Genomic DNA, 21,647 nt, shown 5'->3' with positions numbered 1-21,647 from the left:
TGAACATATTACTGACCAGAAGCATCATGTACAGACATATGGGGTGGGTTCATCCTCATATCACTCCTACAAGAATGATTTCAGGACCATTGTACCCCCCCCCCCAAAGGACACTCATAACTCCTCTGGTTCTGTCGGCCTGCTGCTCCAAGGAAGCCTTCTCCTGTGGCCAATATCTCAGCTGCTATGAAGCATGCCTTTGTCTTGGTATGGTATAGCATGTCACTAACATGCTAACATCCCTGCCATACTATGTGACCCCATCTCCTCACAACATTTATGTCACAGACCATGGCTGCAACACATGGACCTGTAAAGGGCAGTCATCACTCCCTCTCCCAAACAGGCAGCATCCATGTGTCCTAAGTGGCTTTAGCAGGACATTATTATTTCCTGTTTATTTCATCCTCTGGACAGGCAGACACCTGTGAACACATGACACTGAGCTATAGAGCATAGGTTTCATGTTGGCTAACTGTAGGAAATTTCATCAGGTGACAATACCACAAAATGAAATCACCAAAAGCCACTTTCTCTCTCCCTCTATCCCACAAACTTATATATGCCAACTTCATTAGGAAAAGTGCAAACACCATTATTGCTGAGAGCAGCTTTCTGCAAAATTCCATTCAGCATTGGCACTCACTGAAAATGCCATCATATACTTGTCTGACTCCCAGACCACATACTCCTTGGAATGATAGCGTGACAGCTAGAAACAAAGGTGTAACCTGGTTAACCCATACTATCATCAAAGGGACAGCTCTGGAGGTATGTCACAATAGATGTAGTGACATATATGACAATAGATACAGCAAGTATATATACATCAGATGGTGGTACATATGCATTCTTGAAGGCTCATTCACTATAGTGAGCCAACAGGTATGTATTGGTTATGACAGTCATCCCTATTTTGGGAGATGTCAGTGATGAAGTCCTAGTATGACAGAGGAGGATAGCTATGTGCAGTCATAAGATTGCTGCATGTGCCAACACAGGCCACCATATAGATTAGACAGGGTATATCCTCAGCATAATAGTGAAAGCAATGTTCAGTGAAGGGTTATGCTGATAACATAGGCAAACTTGTTGGTTGTACATCTATATACATTTACACATATTCGTATTGCTAGCCATTTCTAATGTGAATTCCAGTCTGAGGATGCACATCCTTAGGAATGAAGACAAAAACAGTTCCCTGCATACTTTCACAATACTGTGTACCTCCTCACAGCTGCCTATATTGGTCTTGGAATTGCTGTCATGCCTATTAATACTGTTGACATGATAGCTAGTACTGCTGCTAAATTCTAAATGACGTAGAATACAAAATGGTGGAGTGCCTCTAAAGCAATGCAACTTTATACCTGTTTGCATGAAACAGAGGCAAATTAGGTAAGGTTTCATGAATGCGAGAGAGGCAACTGCCCCGGATGCAAAGTGCTGGGGGTGCAATCAGCTTATCCCAATCTTTCTTAAATGCGATACTGGCTTTTAAAAGCCGGTATTGCATTTGCAATCAAACCTGAGCTCTGTAGTTCTATTACTGAGCAGTTCTGTCTTGCACTATCAGTAATTCAGAAATCATGTTGCAAGCAAGATTCACAGGCTACCATCTTGCTCTTCACAAGGGTGACACAATTTTCAGTGTAGATTAAGGAGAATGGCAGCTTATGGTAGCACCCAGCAGAGATAGCCTGCATGGTATCTGAAGGTAAATAATGTTATGCTTTGGAGCTGTTAAAGGAAGCACTTATTTGGCCACTATCATGGTGTTTCAGAAATGTTAGTGGCTGATAAAACGTGTCTTCAGTATTGCTCAGAGCCATGGGTAACACGAGAACAGGATAATAGTGCATGCATTTTCTCCTTGCATAGAGGCTAGGCATCACAACCCTAAATGGTATTGTAAGTGCAAAGCACTTGTCTGTTATCTAAAACAAAAAAAGCATATTAGCCAAGAAATAAAGGCTGAAACAGTGACATCCACAAACTGATAACTAATTAATTAATATTTAATTATTTCAATTAAAAAAAAAATTAAAACCCCAATACATAAATAAAAAATAATAATTTATAACACTCCAAGTCTTCTGCATTTAAGAAAACATTTACTGTTCACCACACTATTCAAACATGGAAATCTGTCTGCTTGCAACCTTATTTGCCAATAACTCTCTTTTTGTTTTACTAAGTTTTTAAAGTTACCGCCTCACATGTTCCTATGTAATAGTTCTAAATTAAGTAAGAGATAAACTTTTATGTTCTGGATGCAATAATAAATGCCTACAAAGAACATTATTATTACATTATTATTACCATTGCAATTTTTTTATATCACAATAATTTCCCGAAATCCTTTTATGAAACTGCCTGGTTGTCATACCTATATAATAGGCATCACAGCTTTCACATAAAGCAATGTAAACTAGTCCCTCTGCTGCACAAGTAAACTTGCTTTTAGCATAAGTAGTAAAATTCTGATGTAGCAAACCTTGATTATCATCTTGTTCATTGGCATCAGCCACATTAGCCACTAACTCTCTTAGGGTAATTTTCCAAATGGCACAGAAACAACGGTTCCTGTGCCTGTGTCAACTGAATTGATAGTGAACAATTCTTGTGAAGCTTCCAAATTTGAAACTTTTTGGGTCAATTCAGCAACGGACGATTGTAGCCCAACCAAAATATTTAAAATAGTTTGTTGATTATTCTTATCGACAGATATAAATTTTGTCATAACGGAGACCGTCTGCATACAACTACAAACCAAAAAACAAAACAGCAAAAACCTCCAAGTTTGCCAAAACTCAAACAACTAAAACAAAAAAAGCACACTAGCCAAGTAACAAAAGGTAAAATAATTTTACTAAGCACTTTCATCCACAATAACAATAAAAGGGCTTCATCAGACTAATAGAAAATGACATAAGAATGTTCTTTAAATACAAAACTTGATTAACGAATTATTAATTAATTATTTCAAATAAAAAAAAATTAAAACCCCTATACATAAATAAAGCCAAAAATAATTTATAACATTCTAAGTGTTCTACATTTAAGAAAATATTTAATGTTTACCACACTATTCAAACCTGGAAATCTGTCTGCTTGCAAAGTTACCAATAAGTATCTTTTTGTTCCTTTAAGTTTCTAAAGTCGCTGCCTCGCATGTTCCTATGCACTAGTTCCAAACCATGAAAGATCAAGTTTTTATGTTCTGGATGCAATGATAAAATGTCTAAAAAGAGCTTTATTATCATTGCAATTTTTATATCACAATAATGTTCCAAAATCCTTTTAAGAAACTTCCTGGTTGTCATACCTACATAATAGGCATCACAACTTTCACATAAAGAAGTGTCAATTAGACCCTTTGTAGCACAGACAAACCTGCTTTTAGCATAAATAGTAAAATTCTTATTGTAAGCATGTGTCTGTTATTTTGCTATATATTTGGTACTGTTGTTGTTTTTGGCAAGTACTTATGTAGGTCAACATGGGAAAATAACGTGTTTGATACTATCAAGATCTGCATCCATATCTGTCTCATTTTCTGCATACCTTTGGTAATATGTCTGCAGTGCTTGGTATGTAACATGCATATACGTATTGCACATTGCATATAATATGTACATACAATGACTATAATATACATAATATATGTATATATAATATATACATACAATGACTATAATATACATAATATATGTATATATAATATATACATACAATGACTATAATATACATAATATATGTATATATAATATGTACATACAATGACTATAATATACATAATATATGTATATATAATATATACATACAATGACTATAATATACATAATATATGTATATATAATATATACATACAATGACTATAATATACATAATATATGTATATATAATATGTACATACAATGACTATAATATACATAATATATGTATATATAATATGTACATACAATGACTATAATATACATAATATATGTATATATAATATATACATACAATGACTATAATATACATAATATATGTATATATAATATGTACATACAATGACTATAATATACATAATATATGTATATATAATATATACATACAATGACTATAATATACATAATATATGTATATATAATATATACATACAATGACTATAATATACATAATATATGTATATATAATATATACATGTTGCCTATCAGTCAGCTAAGGGGGCATGTCTGACTGTGACTCAGATCTAATGCTCTAGCATCTTTCCTTATTCCCTGCAAACCACAGTCAGTCTAATGATACAAGACTGTTGTTGTTAAAATGATTCATATGTATTCCAATGCACAATGGGAAAGGCTTATAAGAACACTGTTTCCTTTTCCTTTCGTTAGGAGTAGAATGTGAGAGTAATCATATCATCTACAAAATGAAACAGGAGAAGCTTGTAGCCAGCACTAGAGAGTTCTTCTCATAAGTGCTGTTGTGTTTTAAATAGTTTCAGTCCACTGTCAAGACAGATTCCCTAATGGCATACTTCCCCTTGTTTCTCCTCAGTGCAAATTCAGATGAATAATTTGCTCAGCAAAGATATCTAGTGCATTCTGCTCCCCCCAAGACTGTGAGTGAGGAACATGAAGGCAATGAGGTTCAGAGTGTATCCCAACAGGGGGTCCTGTCCCTTCACTGGAATGTAGCCCATATGTATTGCCTGAGATAGCCCATTCACAGCTGGCAAAGTCAGTGGGGGCTGTGATTGAGAGAGAGAGAGAGATGTGGGCAGGTATATGGCCTAACCAGGAAGCCTCTGGGTGTAGACTGCAGAATTGCTCACCTACCTGACCCCTATTATTGGGCCACAGAGATGGATATACTGCCACCCACCCTGATCCATGTTGTGATGATAGATCCCTATCATGTCTTTCTGGGTCAGGGTGGTACACTGTTGCTTGTGCCAGACCCTATCTTCAGACATTTGCACTCCCTTTTTCTTACATCCGCCCCATGCTCTGTGCAATGGCCAATCCTCCCAATCACAATTTGTCTATATTTTATTTATATCTTTCTTTACTATATCTCCCTATTCTAATATGTATAATACACTTTGTTTCTCTCTGCTGTTGCTGTTCTGCAGCTGTCTGTCTCTCTATACAGATTATTCTAACCCCATTTTCCTAATTTGCTTTCTCTTTCACCCACATCCATCTTCTCTTTGCTTCAAATAAACAGAAATGGGGTCATACCCTTCAAAAACATATGAACACAGGTATGCTATACAGAACAAGTCAAATATCAATGCACTTTATAAGCATACTTTGCATTTTTCTTCCTTCAACATTTTTTTGTTTTTGTTTTCTATGTGGTGACTTTAGTGGACAGGAGAGACCTTAATAGCATCCTTGAAACAATGTACTTGAGAGCAACTTATATAAGATGAGGAGCACTTCCCCAGTGCAAAAAGATTATAGGGGTATCAAAAGTATTTTAAAGCCAAGGCCACTGAGATAGAAATAACCTACAGTTGTCTTTACCCCCTTCATATTACTTCCCACTGACATTTAACTATGTATTTTTAAGACAGGTTCATTGTTTTATGTATTTGATATTTAAACTTTTTTGATAAGTCAATTTTATGGAATATATATATATATATATATATATATATATATATATATATATATATAATATGTGCATATTTAGCATTTCCAAAAGTATTTAACCAAATGCTTGTTTCTAATTGTACCTTTCAACCTCTTAGCTCAAAAAGTCTGGACATAGCCTAAAATAATGGGGGAACAAAGGCCCAAAAGTAGAGACAGATTTTAAATATTGTTCTTATAAACTTAGAAAGCTGTTAAAATAATAGCTTTGGTAATAGCATGCATTTTCTGAAGGATATGAAGTTTTAAACTTAAATGTCTGTCATTATTTAGTGATTTGCCAAAAAAACACAAATTGTATGAGGAATATCAGTCAACATCTGAATGTACTGCAAATTTCTGTATAGTTGAGAGGTATGTTTCTAATGCATTCATAAAAGTGTGCAAACTGAATAAAAGACTAATTTTATACCATGTAATTTGGAAGGTTTTCTTTTTTAAAAAGTGATAAATCAGGGAATAGAAAAACAATGCCAGTAGGCTACAGAGTGGATAAGATGGTAAATTTGCAGGAGGGCTTTAGTTACCTAGTTTAGGTAATGCCTCGCACCTGGTGACAGGGACAAGGAATAATGAAATGGACCTCATAACTGGTAGGGATGAATTATATAATGTTCTAAGCATATTAGATAAACTAAACAGGGGTCCAAGTACATAAGGGTTATATTATTACGACAGCTACTAAGTAGGGCAGGACCACCTCGAATGTCACACTGATGGGGGAAGGAATGTGAATTTAACATGTGTATCAATAACACTTTGTTGTATAGCACAATAAACCACTCCCATGCCTGATAAAAAGTATGTGTGTGTGTGTATATATATATATATATATATATATATATATATATATATATTTAGAAAGCTTGTGAGGAAATTATTACTCTATTTTTGTTTTACTTGGATCGCTTGTCTGTGTACTTAATAAAGGAGTTTCGACTGGAAACAGCCTGCCTGCCTTGCTTGGATTACTTTTGAATACTTAGTAATGCTGTACAATTATATATTTTTTATTTATTTTTTTTTTTTTGTTACTTGAGTTTAAGTTCGCTACTTCTACTACTATTGTCTGATCTGATTAATATACAGTGATTAACTGGAGATATATGGACTGAAAATCTTCCACACAGAGACGTTTCTTACACTGTTTTTTTTTTTTTGTCTACTTGAAAGACATTACTAAATTTTGTCAAGGTTTTAAAGCCATCACAGCGTATTATATTCTCCTGGACTCCAAGATACATGTGTTAGCAGCATTTCCTGCAAACCATAGTCAGTCTAACAATACAAGACTGTTGCTGATAAAATGATTCACTTGCAGTCCAGTAGACAATGGTAAAGGCTTATAAGAACACTGTTAGGATACTACTTAACCAAACACAGGACAACATTAAATCACTCTCTACAGTCCAATCATAAGTATATAACTTGATAATTGTGATGCAGAAGTCTGGGGATGTGTGGGACCCCGTTAAATAGCATTTATAATTAAACCAAAGGGTACTTACTACCTCATATCTGGATTTGAATTTGTTAATTAGGAAAGAAAACTGATCAAACTTAACCAAATTCACTCTCACCCTGGAAGCAAATTTTTGATTAAGAGAACGTAATAAGTTAATTTGCAATGAATGATTTGAAATGTTGGGACCCATTAGAGTAAATCCTGAAACATGGGGACTGAATGGCTGAAAATGGACTTTACATATACCATGTCCAAGATAATCATTTCTCAAAATATTTCCTTTTTTCAGAGGTATGGCAATCTTGGAATTGGTAAATATAAGCTTGGGGCATGTGAGTGGCTTACCTCCTACACTGAGGGGGCTCTGCAAAAAAAAAAAAAAAGGAAGTTTAAAGGAGAACAGCAGTCTTCAAGATTCACTTTTTTCCTAGGTTTTCTGCCTTTTATTTCAACATTTCAACAGAGAGCTGAAATAAAATGTGAAATAAATACAAAGTTAGGACTGAGGATAGATGATGGCGGAATTAGGTACTGTGGTTAGTGATATAACATTAGCATTTGGCCAGTTTCAAGAGATGTGCTTTTAATTGTGAGGGAGATCTTGGAGTAGGAAGAAGTTTCTTTTAAGTGGAATGGGACAGAAATCCAGAAAAGAATAAGGGATTGGTTGCCTATATCTGTGTGAGTGTATGTGTGTTCATATATACACATACAGCAAGAAATATAGAGAATCAGTGTTTTTCTAGTCATTAAAGTTTAGCAATAATCCACTAGTCATTACAGCAGCTATATTCCCAGTGCCATATGAGAATCACTGCCACTTTTCCAAAAATATCTTACAATAATCCTTATTCCTGACATTCACTGTTCTCAAAATAAAGTATCTTGTAGGGACTTTCAAGACCAAACTGACTGGCTATTCTACCTTGTTTAGTAAGTGAAGCACAATGTTTTTGATGCAACACGTGTTGAAATGATGCCATTTTCCTTTAAGAAGTGAAGCTAACAAAGAATAATTGAAAGCAATTAATATACGTAAATGAAGGAACAAGTAGAACATGCTATTGGTGAATCTGAATTGTTTTAATGGATCATATGACTTTATAAAGCATGTGGTTGTGTGTTTTAATATTATTACGGTCTGATGAAGCCAATGTGTACATGGTGAAAGCGCTTACCGACTTGCAAGTATTTTATTAAAGATGTATCAAACATCTACAAGTGGATATTCTATGTGCTGTGCTTCTTGCTGCAATACACTGTCTTGTTTTACCTGTAGTAGGCATAAGGTACAAGATAACACGGGTGGTTTTATTTTGTGTAGAAAAAGTAAACTAGCCAGAAACTGAAAAAAAAAAGAAAGAAACTGTTAGCATAAGAACCCAGCATTCCCAACACATTTTCATAATGGATATTATGTGGGCTGGGTGGGGGGTTCCCTGGTCCGTGCAAGTTGCAACATCTGTTTAATCGCTTTACCGGCCAGCCCATAAGAGTTCCCCTCTTCCTGTTTGCCCCTTCAACAAATGCATCCACAGCAGCTGATTTTTTTTAATCTCCCACATCTCCGAGAGTCAGATAGGCAGTCAGGCACTACCTCACAAATGTGATGTCATCATCATGCACGCCCCTGTACCCTGGCAATGCATGGTAGGTCAGCCATAAATTTAAAGTTGTACATATATATAAACAAAAAAAATCAGGAATTAAAGGGGCCAGTCGGGAATTCATGGCACCCCATTATTTTCCCCTCAAAACCAGTAAATACCAAGGAATTCGATATGATTGAGAGGTATGTTGGCAACATAGAACAATGATGATTCAGATGGAAACAGAATGTAAGAAAATATTGCTGTTGCTGGTCGGCCAATGGAAGCATTTGCATTCCTTGATAGAAGAATAATGGTTTGGTTGGGAGGATATATGAGAGCTCACAGACAGGAATTAAAATGGGAGGGTTCCTCTCTGATAAGTTTTATTTATTTATTTATTTGTTTTATTTTATTTTATATTTGTTAACCGGGATAGTCCAACTTGGAACAAAGCCATTTTTCAGCGGAGGCCCGGGGAGAAAGGCTCCAGATGAATGTCTTTGTAACGTGGGAGGAAACCAGAGCACCCGGAGGAAACCCACATGAACACAGGGAGGACATGCAGACTCCGCGCAGAAGGCACCCCAGCCGAGAATTGAACCGGAGAACCTCTTGCTGTGAGGTGACAACACTACCACAGCGCTGTCCATAAGTTGAGTCTAAACAGAGGAACCAGGTAGGGCTATCCTCTTTCTGGTTTGTAATTTGCATTATATTTACAGCCATTGGCAAAGAAAATAAGGGAATCAGAAATTCAAAGATATTATTGGCATGGTAATCAAGAGACGTTGGCTGTATTTGTAGGTAATATTATTTTGTACCTGATAAAGCTAGGAAATGACATCTCAGTGTTGTGGAACATTCTGAGACAGTTTCAATTTTTTGGGGATATAAAATTTATGAGGACAAAACAAAGGCTATAGCTGTAAACTATATACCTACACATGAATTGGTTCAGCAGTACCCATACTTATGGGGACAAGATAAAATTAAGTACTTAGGAGTATGGGTTGAAAAGATTCTATTATGTCAGCTAAAGATTTATGGGAAGAGACTAAGCACAGCAGAATACAAAAACTCAGAAACTTGAAGCTCTTGTTTATGGATATGGATAGCAAGATACAAGCAGTGAAAATGTTTTTAGACCCTTTGGTTTTATATACAGGTCAGGAGTATTTTTTATCAACCAGAATAGAAGTTGTGGACAGGAATTAATAAAGAGTTAAAGGATTTTATCTGAGGGGAAAAGGGCAAGGGTCAAGTGTGATAAGTTGAGCCTTCCGATAGAATTGCCTAATTTGAAGGGATATTTTGGAGCTAAACAGCTAAGACTCATGTACACAACACAAATGGAAAGCTATAATTCAAAGCGGAAATGGATAATGATAAAGCAGGGGGATCTTAAAAAAATAATGAGAACATGGGAATTTGGATGCAGATCCATAAGGAGATATAAAAAATGAAAAATGAACAAGCACACAAATCTGTCTAGTTCCAACCTCACCACCACGAGTGTTGAGGAAAAATTAAAAAAAAAAAAAGAAACTAATGATCTTAAAACTTTGTTAATGAGCTCAGTCACAATATCCAAAAATTATGACACCCAGGTAGTGTTCCAAAGCAACAAGCCTTTATTCGTCACAGACAAGCAATCCTGAGTAACAAAAAAATCAGAAATATCTAGTCTGAAGCAGTTGTGTAGAAAAAGCTCCATTACTGGCTGTGTTGTCAGGAGGAGCATCATGTGATGGGAAAGCATCTGCATATTGATTTCATATGTGGAAATACTAAGGAGGATCGTTTTCCTAACAGACAACACAAGATTAAGCCCTTAGAGTGTGGGGTTTAGAGTGTCAGAACTCAACTGGAGGCTGTAGAAGGGAAAAAAAATCAACCTAAATGTTTGGATTTTTCCTGCATGTTCTTGTTTCCTTTAAACCATTTGGTTAAGTAACTGCACGTAATATAAACAGCAGTGTCACTTGCCAAAAACAGTGATATCAGTAGGAACGTTGTTTTTAGGAAACCTCAATTGAACAAACACTCCATGCAGAATTTATCATAAGACTCCCTAACATTACTGTTACTTTTACTATTATATTACTATTACATAATTACTTACAGTACTTAGCATCTTTCTGAAGCTAGGAAGTATGGTACATCCAAAAACAAATCACAAAGCCAGTGTAGAACCAATGTAGAAGCTAAAGGATTAATTGGTAATGTAATGTGAATCTCTGAAGCTGCATGCAATACAGATCCACAAAAAGATAGAAATCTAGGTGCCTGAGTTAATAATCAGTAATATAGAAATCCAATTGTCAGCTTCTACAAGAAATAATGCAGTCAGCACACTACTAGAGAGGAGAAAATGATTCGATTAGCTGCTAAGAAACCAAAAGCAGTATAAAAACAACACCTGAGAAATAGTTGGCCAGGTGTGTAGCTCCATTTAGGTCAATCAAAAATGTGTTACTGATCACACTTATCCGAAATTTATCAGCCAGTAACATTATAATATAAACAAAGGTTTTGTTTCAAAAGCTGTGTCTGACAATATTCTAGTAGGCCAGATAAAGCATCAGCAGGACAATCCAGTAGAGGATAGCAGCTGACAGCTTCATCAGTCTAGAAGCAATTATGTCAAAACTAACAGGGGACAAAAAAGGCACTGGTGAATAACAGAGCAACACTGTCAGCTAAACACTGACATGCTTAAGCTAATCTGTCTAGACCAATACACTAGTTGTGACAAATGGTAAAATTACAAAAAAATAGAAATAACAACTAACATCAAGTAATCAACAATTATAGTACAGCAGTCCTAAGGTTTGCAGATTGATATGTACTTACAAATTCAGAATGCTGTCTGATTCCCCCACTCCTCACCCCCAGCCCCAGCAATTACAGCCATCACACAGCATCTTTGCTCAGAGGTTGTGTCTGCTCACTTAGTACTGAACTTAAATAATCATAGACTCAGGGAGTGTCCCACAAGTAACAATATTTGGGCTAAAGTCTGGTTTCCCTGATAAAGCCCGTATGTAGCACTGGATGACTGACTTTCCCAGTGCCTAAGTATACGTCTATATTTCACCACAAAATGAAAAATGAGTAAAACAAAGCAAGATCATATTGCATGGGTGACACACTTCCCTTCTGTTTTAGTAATCTGGACTGTGGCTCACAGTTGAGTGATTTCAAGGTTTTATGATCTACACTTTGTGAGTTGATCAATCAAAAAACTATCCAACCTTCGTTATTGGTCTCATGATGTGTGTGGTGGAACACTGAGTGCCACTATCACCACTCATGCTGAGGTGGTGAGATACATTCCCAGGTGGATGTGGATTGGAGGGGTCATCGTGGAGTACACCAATATGGCTTCTCTTGTCACACGTGGCTATGGCACTTGGCATCCATTGGTAAGAACATTATGAGTGGACTACATCAAGTCACAGTTTCACCATTGCACATTAATTCTGTCAAGGGAGATCCAAAGTCCTCATGTGCAACAAGCCAGCATAATGGCTGTACTTACTGTTGATGCAGTCACACCCCAACCACATCACAGGAAGAAACTCTGTATGACTCAAGACTTTTTATCACCTCAAGACTCCTGTCTCCACCGCAGGCCGCAATCACACAACAGAATCAACATCCTCATTGCAAGGAGGAAATTATCTATGATAAAGAATACCCATCACATCAACACCCCTATCTCTGGCTCCTGTGTTATGCCCCCTTACACACACTGTATGTATGTAGACAGGTGACTCCCTATTGAAATCTCAGGACTTGCTTAGCCAGGACCTGCGATAACCAAAACAAAAATAAAAAAGAAAGAAAATGCAGATCGGCAATTATCGAACATCAGTGGTCTCCTTTAAACTTGTTTTTGCAAGTGGGGAACCCCCCCCTACACACCCTGTATGTATGGTGTGTGTGTGTGTGTGTGTGTGTATATATATATATATATATATATATATATATATATATATACATATATATATATATATATATATATATATATATATATATATAGATAGATAGATATTTATATATATATATATATATATATATATATATATATATATATATGTGTGTGTGTGTGTGTGTATATATATATATATATATATATATATAGGTCTAGGACATTTCATTGAAAGTCAAATTAGTGTGCACTTTTCACTCAAAGCTAAATTCACTGAAACACATTTCACTGAAAGTTATATATGGCCTTTTCCCCACTGTAGTGTGACCCTGGAGTTTATATATATATATATATATATATATATATAGTGGGGGGGGCATAGCCCCACCACATATTTTAACTATATACATGGATACCTGCAATTCCAATATATTACTCTTTTCCGAGCATAATATATACTTAAAATATGTGGGAAGGACCCCCCTTACTATATATACTAACTCCAGGGTCACACTACAGTGGGGAAAAGGCCATATAACTTTCAGTGAAATGTGTTTCAGTGAATTGTGCTTTCAGTGATTCATGTTCCATCATTCGAGTTTCATTGAAATGTGCATTCAGTGAAATGTCCTAGACCCATATATATATATATATATATATATGTATATATATATATATATATATATATATGTATATATATATATATATGTATATATATATATATCACAGAGAAATGGCAATTTCAAACTTAGTATATCCAAGTCCAGATTTTTCAGCCATTCGGTCTCCGCATCTTAAAAATGCAGGCCTACAGATTTCCGATGTTACCAGACAGAAACTAAAGATTACAATATGTAGTACAACAAAAAGAGCAGGTTAACACCACGATGATTAAAACGAACCTTTATTAACGAAAAATGAGCGCTTTCGCGTGCCCACAAACTGCACGCTTCTTCAGATGAATGATATCACAGTAAAGACATTCTCTTTATACATAAAAAGATTGATTGCTAAATGGATTGATTGAGCCAATTAAATAATAATTAATTAATCAATTATGCGTTTAGAAGGCTCATTCATTTAAAGCAGTAGAACCAAATAGCTGTGTGCAAAAACAGAACGAAAAAAACATAGTTTTTAAAACATGGTTTTAAAACATAATATCAATCATTTATGTTTCATTATTATCAGTTCATCTGCCAGCAAGCAAGTATAATAGGAATTAATAAACAACTGAAAACCTATATAAAGGACTAAGAATCTATATATATAACAGACTTTACATTAGTATAAACCAGTAGAAATGCAACATATCCAGCTTTCATAAAATGTATGAAATGCATGTGTCAATTAATGTACAACATAATGTACATAACTGACGAGCAATAAACGCATTAAAAACATTAAAAACTTTAAGAGTTGACAACTATAGGAAAATAGCAGCAATAATTGAAAATTAGCAGCAATGAGAGGAAATAGCAGCCATAGAAAGCAGCAAAAGAAGTACAACAATTAAAACATAGACAATAACCAAAAATTATTATAAATTATTATAAACAGCAGTGTAAAGGAAATACATCCTAATTCATGATATGAAGCTAAAATAAATGTATAAATAGATACTAATGAATGTTCAAAAACCACTAAATATAATGTATGATTAAGATGTTAATATATATGTATATTGTGATAAAATATTAGACCAGTGACAGAAATGATAATGTTATATTTAAAAGCCCTATTAATTCTTATTAATTATATTAGCTAAAAAAGTTTATTTTATGGTCCATCAAGATAATTATCAGTATAAATTCGCCTTTTGTATAAAAACTATGATAATATAAATTATCAAAAAATGTAAAGAAGTAAAGATATATTGATATTAAAATATTTGAGTGATGACAGAGAGAATATGTATGATGGGATATAAATATATATATGTATATAGTATATATGTTTTATAAACAAGTAAATAAATAAGTAAAATGGACATATAAAATCTATACAAGTACAGCAAAAAATATATATGTGTCAATTTATATATCTATTTGCATGAAATTAGTGATATTTACGTTTTTTTAGAGATGATCTAATACTAATATAACTATTTAGGCCAGGAGATTGCTGTGCCCGAAATCTAAAGATCCAATCAAGTTCTAAGTTTTCTAAGTTATTAAAATTATCACCTCTTCTGTCATCACTCAATCTTATTTGTATCACCCTGAATTTAAAATTATGCGTTGGAAATTGTATGATATGTTTTGAGAGAGCATTTTTTGTATATGCTTTCTTTATGGCATACAGATGCTCCTGTACTCTCTCCTTTAATTTCCTTGTTGTCATTCCAACATAGAATGCAGGACATTTTTCACATGTAGCCAAATATATAACATTATTATCTTCACAATTGGCAAAACATTTAAATTCAAATATAAATGGTAGTTCAGGATGTACAAAATCTTTATCTGTTAAAATCCAACGACAAGAGCTACATTTTCCACATGGATGGGTACCCGTGGGTAGCCTATGATGTGTCGTGTTAATTAATCTTTCTTTACATAAAATCCTTTTTAAATTTTTCATATTTTTGTATGTGAAAGTAGGTCTTTCACCTATTATTCTTTTAATTTCATCATTAGTAGTCAAAATGGACCAGTGCTTACTAATAATACTTGTTAAATATTTATTGTCACTGGTTTAGCTAATAATGCATCTAACTTGTTTAGAATCTTGTCTATCATACTGTCTACCTTCTGATTTAGATCTGTAGAACACTTTCGTGACTTGTTTCAGTCCATTATTAATAAAATTCTCTTTTATAGTAGCCACTGTTCTTGGATTATATCCTCTATCTATGAATAAATGTTCTAAATTATCAAATTCATCATTACGTTCCTCTTCATTTTGACATATTTTATACAGCCTGGTAAACTGTCCTCTTACAATATTGTTAAAAATGAATCTCGGATGCATACTTTCATGTTGTAATAACGTGTTTTTCCAACATTCTTTTCTATAAAGGGAAGATGTTAATTTTCCTTTTCCATCCTTTTTGATATGTAAGTCTAGAAAATTAATATCAGAATATGAATATTCAATTGAGAACCTTAGAAACTCAGTGGTTTTTTCTAAATCATTAATGAAAGTTCTTAATTCACTTGGACTACCATCCCATATTAGAAGTATGTCATCTGCAAATCTGTAGTAGGCAATCACCTTATAATAATCAGAGTGTGTGAAAAGATCAGTAATTTCCCATTTATAAACTGCCAAATTCGCATAAGTATTAGCGCAGGGGGTGCCCATGGCAACCCCCCACTGCTGTATATAAAATTGGCCATTGAACATCATCACATTATTACTAAGGACTATATCAAGTAGCGCATTTATTAAAATCTTTTCATTGTTATTATAAAAGGAAAGCCTATTCAATAAAAAGCTTATTGCTTCAAGTCCAAAAGCATTTGGTATGGCTGTGAATAAACTTTGAACATCTAAGGTAACCAATAGATGTTTATCTTGAATTTGGCTTGATAAATTGTCTAGACTGTTTAATAACTGATAGGAATCTTTTAGGATGGTCGGAATACCATTAACTAAAGGTTTCAGTTTCTTTTCAATAAAAATAGAGATATTTTCTGTGACCCATTGATTTCCAACTACTATGGGATGTAGTGGCGGGGGTATGATACCTTTATGCATCTTGGGCAGCCCCTTGATGTAAGGTATGGTTGGATGTTCAATGAATAGAAACTTATAAAAGTCATAACTAACTTGTCTTGTTAACAATAAATCATAAATATCTTGGTGGACTCCATATATTAATTTGTCAACCACTTTTAAATCTATTTGTTTATAAGTGTTATCATCTTGCAATAGAAGTCCCATGTAATACATATAATCTTTTAAGTTTAAAATAACCATCCCTCCCCCTTTGTCAGCAGGTTTTATTATAATCTCTGGATTATTGGCTAAAGCATTCAAAGCAGTTCTTTCATCTTTTGATATGTTATGAAACAGTGATAAAGATCCTTTTTTATACTCAGAATAATGTTTGTATAAATCATTTTCACATGCCTTTATAAAACAGTCTAAACAAGGATGCAGAATAGGCGTAAAAATGCTTTTTCTTTTAAAACATTCAAAAGTGTTCTGTAAGTCACTAGCATTATTAGCTTGTGGTGTAGTTGATTTAAAAAACATTTTCAGAGCAATACAACGTATAAATATTCTTAATTCAATTAATATGCTGGATATGTTACCTATTTGTGCTGGTATAAAGCTTAATCCTCTATTTAAAAGTTTATAGTCCGTTTCCGTTAACGTGGCGTTAGATAAATTAAATACTAAATTGTTCAATCCCTTTGCCGGCCCCTTTTGTTTAGCGGTTCTTCCGATGGTCTCCTTTTTCTTCTCCCCAGGCTCGTTGATCTTCCTCTTGTATCTCTCCTTTGCTGAACCGGAAGCGGTAAAAAAGAATCTATGTTTGTTTGTTGTAGTTTAGGTTTCGCTCCTAGACCCAAGTGAGAGGTTAGAGCCATTTGGTTAGGAGGCGGTGTTTTGATGTCATCAGAAAGGAATGGTCTATGCCTGTTTGCTGTCGATTCTGTACTGCAATCACTGACTACAGCTACATTGTTAGCACTAATTAAAGGGGAAATATCAGATGCCTCATTTATAAATTGTTCACTATTCATGTTGGCCATTTCGGCTCTTCCCATTCTTTGTGTTCCTTCTCCCCGATTGAATCTGGACCAAACAAATACCTGACCACTGGCAAAGTCATTTTGATCCCTTTGTAGCTTGCGTAGTTTAATGACTTGTAACCTGTCTCCATAAGCAGTGACTTGACTGATGAGATTGTCAAGTTTAGTTGAAAACATTTCCCCTTTAAATCTTTTGGTGATGTCTTTGTATAACTTATCAGTCTTTTCAGTTAAATCATTTTCTATAGGAAGGAAATAGTCAATCAACAATTTGATATAATTAAAGCTGAGTTCTAAGTTCATTTTTTGCCAGCTTTTAAGATTACAATATGCTGCTGCTGTGTGATAGCTGTTGTGAGTCTGAGCATTCTTGTTATGTGCAGTGCTAACATTTTTGGTGTGCTTTGCTATTTTATAGTCTAGTGTGCAGATTTAATGCCCTCTGCAACTACTATGAGTTCCCCTATGGTGTTGTCATACCCTTTTCTGTTGAACAGTGTGCATCCTTCTACCTGTCCCAGTCAGTTCATCTCCATCACCTTCCTCAGCTGCTCTGCCTTCATTGCCCAAGTGTCTGTACCATACAGTAGTAATGGTCACACCACTGCTTTGTATGCCTTATGTTTCAGCTTTTTCTGCCACAGACTACCACTGACACTCTGTGCGAGTTGTCTGCAGTGCTTATAATTCTACATTTGAACTTCTTATTCAAACTAATTTTCTCCTCTACCACACCTCCTAGATAATTTAAGCTGTTTCCCATGTATCTCAATTTTCAGCTACTTTTTAATTTCCTATTTGCTGCCATGACCACTGTCTTATCTGTACTCCGTTTCTTCCCATGGGGAGGACTCCTCCATAGCTCCAAGCACCAGCACTGCTCCCTCTGCGGCTGTAATGGCAGATGAATGCCCTCTTCTGGTATAGGTATTCTCAGTATTTTGAGCCTGTAGTTAATGCCTTCATTCCTGTATGTGGCAGTCTATAGCATGCAGTAGGTCAGAGCAGCATGTAATGATGCAGAAGGCACATGTAGTCTCCTGTGGTGTGCTAGGAATCCATACTGCACCTCTACATGTAGCAACATTATATCAAATAGCTTATTAAGTACCCTAGATGTGGCTGTCTGTAAATATTAAACAAGTCCTTTTTTGGTATTTAAAAGGTCTGTGTAGCTAAAATAGAGAAAACTGTACTTAACTTGATCTCCATAGATATGGCAAGGCCAAACATTCTGATGTATTGTAATTGTGGAAGCACTTGCCAACCAAGGCACATAGGGTGCCCTGATCTACTCTGGAGCAATTAATTACCTCCTGATTGGTGAAATTATATGTCAATCAAGTGGTGTGAACCTAGGATGTTCTTCATATTTCACTACTGCAGTCCTAACTACTGAGGGTAAAAAAGTATATACCTCTACAACTTTTACTATAAGGGCTCTCAACTGTCAGTTCCATATGTTAAAATATCAACAGCACATTTTGGAACTTTTGAAACAGAAAATTTCTGCTTTACCAGATTTTGCCAAACATAAACAGATAGCAGAATTACTGCACTCTTCATCTCGGGTAGCAAAGCACTCCTTGCCCTGTGGATTTGATGCCCTAGAAGCTGCTAGCAGGGCAGCACTGACAGGATCTGTTATCAGAAGACATGCATGGCTGAAGGAACAACCTCTCCCTGATCAAGTCAAAGCTAAAATCGTGGATGCACCTCATGACAAAGATCGCTTGTTTGGACAGAAAACTGAAGAAGTACTTAAAAAGATGGAAGACAAAGCAAAATTGATGCAGACTGTTAAGATTTTCTTCAAGTACAACCACCTAGGTTCAGCAGAAATTTTCCCTCTAGAGGGAAAATTTCTGCTGAGCCTAGGAGGTTGTACGTGAAGAAAATCTTTAACAGTCGAGGAAAATTTCTGCTGAGCCTAGGAGGTTGTACGTGAAGAAAATCTTTAACAGTCGAGGAAAATTTCTGCTGAACCTAGGAGGTTATACTTGAAGAAAATCTTAACAGTCTGCATCGATTTTGTTTTGTCTTTCATCTTTTTAAGTCAGTTCTTGCACAACTGTATGCTGTGTACTAATGCAACTTGTCTATGAATTGTGACCAGACTGTCAACAGCTGCCATCTGTACACATTCTGTTATGAACATCTGCGAATGTAATTGCATTTTCTTCAGCTTTATTAGCGACAAATATACTTTCTTTGGTCAGTGGTAGCTTATCTACAGAAGTGTATAGAAATGATTAGAATGAACTATGTAAGAATTATTTTTCAATTTAGAGTTTGCTTATATGGGGGAGGGTGGATGCTTCTGCTTTAAACATGCAAAGTTCACTTCTTTATTTTTTTTGATTTTTTTTTTCTGGAAAATGTTGCATTATTTCCTCCTACCCTTAATAAGCTGTCACCAAAATGAAGTCTCTTCCTGACCATGTCCTGAAATCTATTGATTGCTTCTCCATAGAGAGGGAACCTCAAAATCCAGTTTAAAGCTTTACAGTGGAAAGTTACTCAGACAAGTCCTAATAACAATAAAACTAACTTAAATGAAGGAAAATCTCTTTAGAATGTCAAGCCACTTCTTTGAAGGATCAACGGGTGGCATAATAAGCAAATCCCTCTCATCTATGTAGGTAGGCATGTCCTCCCAATATTTGTTAAGGTGCTTCTCATGTATCCTCCACTGTACTTGAGATTCCCAGATAACCTTAGAACAAACACATGCAGCTTGAAATGACTAGATACTCTCTCAGTTCAAGAACTTGGATCCTCTCTCTTGGATCCAGGCTTAACTCTAATTATAACTCTTGGATGAAATGGGGTCAAAAATCTATAGATTTCACTAGGGATAAAGTAATTTTGGCATAATATTAGAAAACCTCTCATCCACTGATTTTTCCTATTCAGTGAGCCATGATTATGGTTCTTTTTACCACAGAGCTGAGTACCTCTTGCAAGCTATTCCCCTATCTGTGCATATATTTACTGCCCACTGCTAGGGAGAGTATTCCTAAAGGTCACTGGGGAGCACCCACCACATAAAACCTGCAACTTTTCTACACCGATCTTCAAATTAGAAATCCTATCATGTTTCTTATCAACTCCAATACTTTGGAAACTCCTTTCTCTGAAGAGTGGGAAGAAAAACTAGAATGTTATTGGCAAGCATGCTGGATGGCAGTGCCATTATTCTTCTATTCTAATCCCATTCCTACAGCAAGCATTGTCCCCAACATTCCATTGCAAAAAAGAGGGGAAGATGGTAGGAGACTACATACTACCATAATGTAAAGCAATTGCTTCAAACACTTAGGTACCAAGCCTCAAAAACAGAAAGGCCTCCTGATGCAAAAACCTCGGGCATTTGAAGATTCTATCTGGAAACTCAAATGCACAGAGTAACACAAACTAATATTGCCAAAACAGCCTGTCAAAGGCATTTTCAGCATCAAATCCATGGCAGTCAAAGGGGTTCTCATCTGTGTCATTGCCTCATGAAGGCCCATAGCAATACTAAAATGTTAAAAATTTGCCTCTTAGGAATAAATCTCACCTACTGGGGGTGAACAATTCCATTAGACAGAGATGTAATCCTTTCACCCCAGAGACGCATACAACCTTCACAAATGACATTCAACAGGGAAATGGGGAGATAACCCAAGGAGTCCTTATATGGTTCTGAAACTATAGCTACCATGGCTACCTTCCATGAGGGAAGGTAAAATGACAGTTGAGTAATGTTATGAAAATTTTAAATCCCTGATAACACAGAAAGGTCTCGCAGACAAATTATATAATTGATTTGGGGGCCATGAATTCCCATAGAGCTGCTCAAATGTAAAGTAAATACATAGCTTTAATTTCCCCGTAATAATGAACTTAGCAAAACATTTTGTCTAATCTTGCCTCGTATACTTAAAATACATTAAATAAAGCATTCCATTTAAAACAAAAAGATTAAAACAGAAGCAATTGCGCAAAACAAATGTAAAATAAAAGTGCTAAACAGACAAATGACGTACACCAAACTTGACTAGCTGCTATTTTGTTCTCCCTTCAGCTGACAGTCAGCAGCTGCCTGCTCTCCTCTTTGTTCACCAGGTTTACCGGCACCACTTTAGCCTTACATCCAAGGTCAGTGAGGAAACTGAGGACACTGGTATAAGTTCATGTTGCTGCAAGGGAATTGCCCCAACTACCCTACCTCATGGCAGCTTTGCCAGCTCCACAATTGCTATCCTTGGAGGGATGCATGCATTCTTCTGCTCATGCACAATGTCTTGACTAAAC

General features: G+C 35.4%; 1 protein-coding gene across 1 annotated transcript in view; it reads right to left on the bottom strand.

The window, feature by feature from the left end:
- Positions 1-21,647, bottom strand: part of LOC122792803 (rod cGMP-specific 3',5'-cyclic phosphodiesterase subunit beta-like) — an 897,069-nt gene that overhangs the window by 799,059 nt on the left and 76,363 nt on the right. Inside the window, exon 2 of the mRNA XM_044060372.1 lies at positions 21,506-21,513. Within this exon, the coding sequence (XP_043916307.1) occupies positions 21,506-21,513 (8 nt within the window). The remainder of the gene's footprint in view (positions 1-21,505; positions 21,514-21,647) is intronic.

This window comes from Protopterus annectens, chromosome 2.part0 (assembly GCF_019279795.1).
Source record: "Protopterus annectens isolate FY-2018-M chromosome 2.part0, PAN1.0, whole genome shotgun sequence".
Classification (NCBI taxonomy): domain Eukaryota; kingdom Metazoa; phylum Chordata; order Ceratodontiformes; family Protopteridae; genus Protopterus; species Protopterus annectens.
The sequence above is the reverse complement of the archived record's forward strand: the minus strand, read 5'-3'. Positions and strand labels throughout refer to the sequence as shown.